At 35.6% G+C, this 2,369-nt stretch overlaps 1 protein-coding gene across 1 annotated transcript; it reads left to right on the top strand.

Annotated features, from left to right (window-relative positions):
- Positions 1–234: 234 nt before the first annotated feature.
- Positions 235–717, top strand: LOC138341968 (uncharacterized). Its single transcript, XM_069294150.1, has one exon. It carries the CDS (start codon positions 235–237, stop codon positions 715–717), a length of 483 nt encoding a protein of 160 aa, XP_069150251.1.
- The last annotated feature ends 1,652 nt before the right edge of the window (positions 718–2,369 follow it).

Genomic DNA, 2,369 nt, shown 5'->3' with positions numbered 1-2,369 from the left:
TTTTCGTACAACAATAGCTATCACTCAACTATTGATATGGCCCCATTTGAGGCACTGTACGAGAGAAGATGTAGGTCTCTCATTGGTTGGTTTGATACATTTGAGGTTAGACCTTGGGGTACTGATCTTCTGAGGGAAACATTAGAGAAAGTGAAATTTATTCAAGAAAAGCTTTTAGCAGCTCAGAGTAGGGAGAAGGAATATGCAGATCGAAAGGTTAGGGACTTGAATTTTATGGACGGTGAACAAGCCTTGTTGAAGGTTTCACCCATGAAGGGTGTAATGCGGTTTGGCAAGCAAGGTAAGCTTAGTCTGTGGTATATCGGTCAATTTGAAGTTCTGAAGCACATGGGGGAGGTGGCCTATGAATTGGCATTGCCTCCAGGGTTGTCAGGAGTGCACTCGGTATTTCATGTGTCTATGCTGAAAAAATACCATGGTGATGGAAATTATACTATTCATAGGGATTCAGTTCTTGTTGATAAGAATCTGTCTTATGAGGAGGAGCCTATTGCTATTCTAGATAGGGAGGTCCGCAAATCGAGATCAAAAGAGATTGCTTCTATCAAGGTTCAGTGGAAGAATCATCCAATTGAAGAGTCCACTTGGGAGAGTGAGGCTGATATGCATGGAAGATATCCACATCTTTTTACCGATTCATGTACTCTTTCTCGCCCTCACCTTTCTTTTGATCGTTCGAGGACGAACGATGGGTAAATTGATATCTATTGTAACGACCATTTTTATCGTTTTGAGCACTAGAACTTTTTATGTTAGAAAATACTTTCTGATAGATTTAAATGGGTGTTTTAACCGATTCTTAATTATAATTATGAAATTAGTTGGGTAATTTTAATAATTTATTTAGTTGGTGGTTAAAGAGGTTGATAGTGAAATAAATAGTGGGTCACTTTCACCACTCTTATAATTAGTTATATAATATTTAGGAAGAATATTCTGTAGAAGGGAAATAAGGGTTTAGCCAAGAGAAACCATATCTGCAGCAGTCACGAAGGGATTGTTCCATCAGGTAAATCAAAAAAAGAATTTCGTGTACATTAAATTGGTACTCATTGTTTTGTTTTTGTATGCATTTTGAATTGATATTACTCTTCTGCATTTGTTCCAATTAAGTAGTTAGTTACTCCCGACATTAGATGTATCAATTCGCACAACTTGTTGCTTGTTTCTGTCACAACGAATCTTAGTTAATGCATTGAACTTTTAAGAAGAGCCAACAATTGATGTACCTTCTCTTATAGAGTTTTCTTTCTTGTGCATTAAACTTATATTGAGTTTTTAAAAGTTTTATCTTTTTCATCTAAAGAGTGGAACGTTTTGGTAAAGCAATAATTTCATTGATTAGAATTTCATGAACCCGTAGTATAAACTAAGTTGCATGAATTCTTCACTCTTGGTGCTGCATCTATATCGACACGACATGGGTGTGGGTTCCATATCGGATATGGTTAAACAACTTTGGAGACTTGGACCAAAATTTATAGAGTAATTTGAGAAAAATACAATGATTCCTAAAATTTTGAAATGGATTAATGTTTAGGTAGCAGGGAAGGTTACAGAGGGAAGGTTACAGATTATATGTGTTTGGTTGATAACCGCCAAGGGAATTAAGGTAAGGGTCATATTGTTATTATTAATATTATTATTATTATTATTATTATTATTATTGAATTTAGATGAGAGAGAGGAAATTGGCTTCATCGGTTGCTAGCCTGCCACTGGTTTTGTAACTAGTGTCCTAATTTTAATATTACACTTTTGCTATGATATGAGAAATCAAAGTTTGTTATATTGAGATAGGTAATATTTGGTGTATTGTACTGTTATGCTTTTCTGGGTAGGCTTGAGGCTTAGGCTTCAGAAGTTGTTATCACAGGTATTATTCCCATTTTTCATCGACCAGCTACTGTATTATTTGATTCAGCCTCTACTTATTCTTATGTTTCCACATATTTTTCTCCTAGTTTTGATATATTATGTCACTCTCTTTATCTGATATATGTTTCTAATCCTGTCGGGGATTTTGTAGTGGTAGACCGGGTGTACCGATTATGTATTGTTACTTGAGGGGGTATGACACTCGTGTAGATTTAAAGGTGTTAGATATGGTAGATTTTGATATGATTCTTAGTATGGAATGGTTTTCTTCAAAACACGCAATTTTAAATTGCCATGCCAACATAATTACTTTAGCTATGCCTCGAATTCCTATAGTAAATTCGATAGGTTTTCATCGTCACCCTCCTAAGGGTGTGATATCATTTCTTATGGCTCGCCAGTTGGTAGAGAGAGTATGTTTGGCTTACTTGGCACACATTCGAGATAAGAGTATTGAGATTCCTATGCTT

The sequence above is a fragment of the Solanum lycopersicum genome, chromosome 2 (genome assembly GCF_036512215.1).
Source record: "Solanum lycopersicum chromosome 2, SLM_r2.1".
Lineage (NCBI taxonomy): Eukaryota > Viridiplantae > Streptophyta > Magnoliopsida > Solanales > Solanaceae > Solanum > Solanum lycopersicum.
This window is presented reverse-complemented; position numbering and strand designations above follow the sequence as displayed.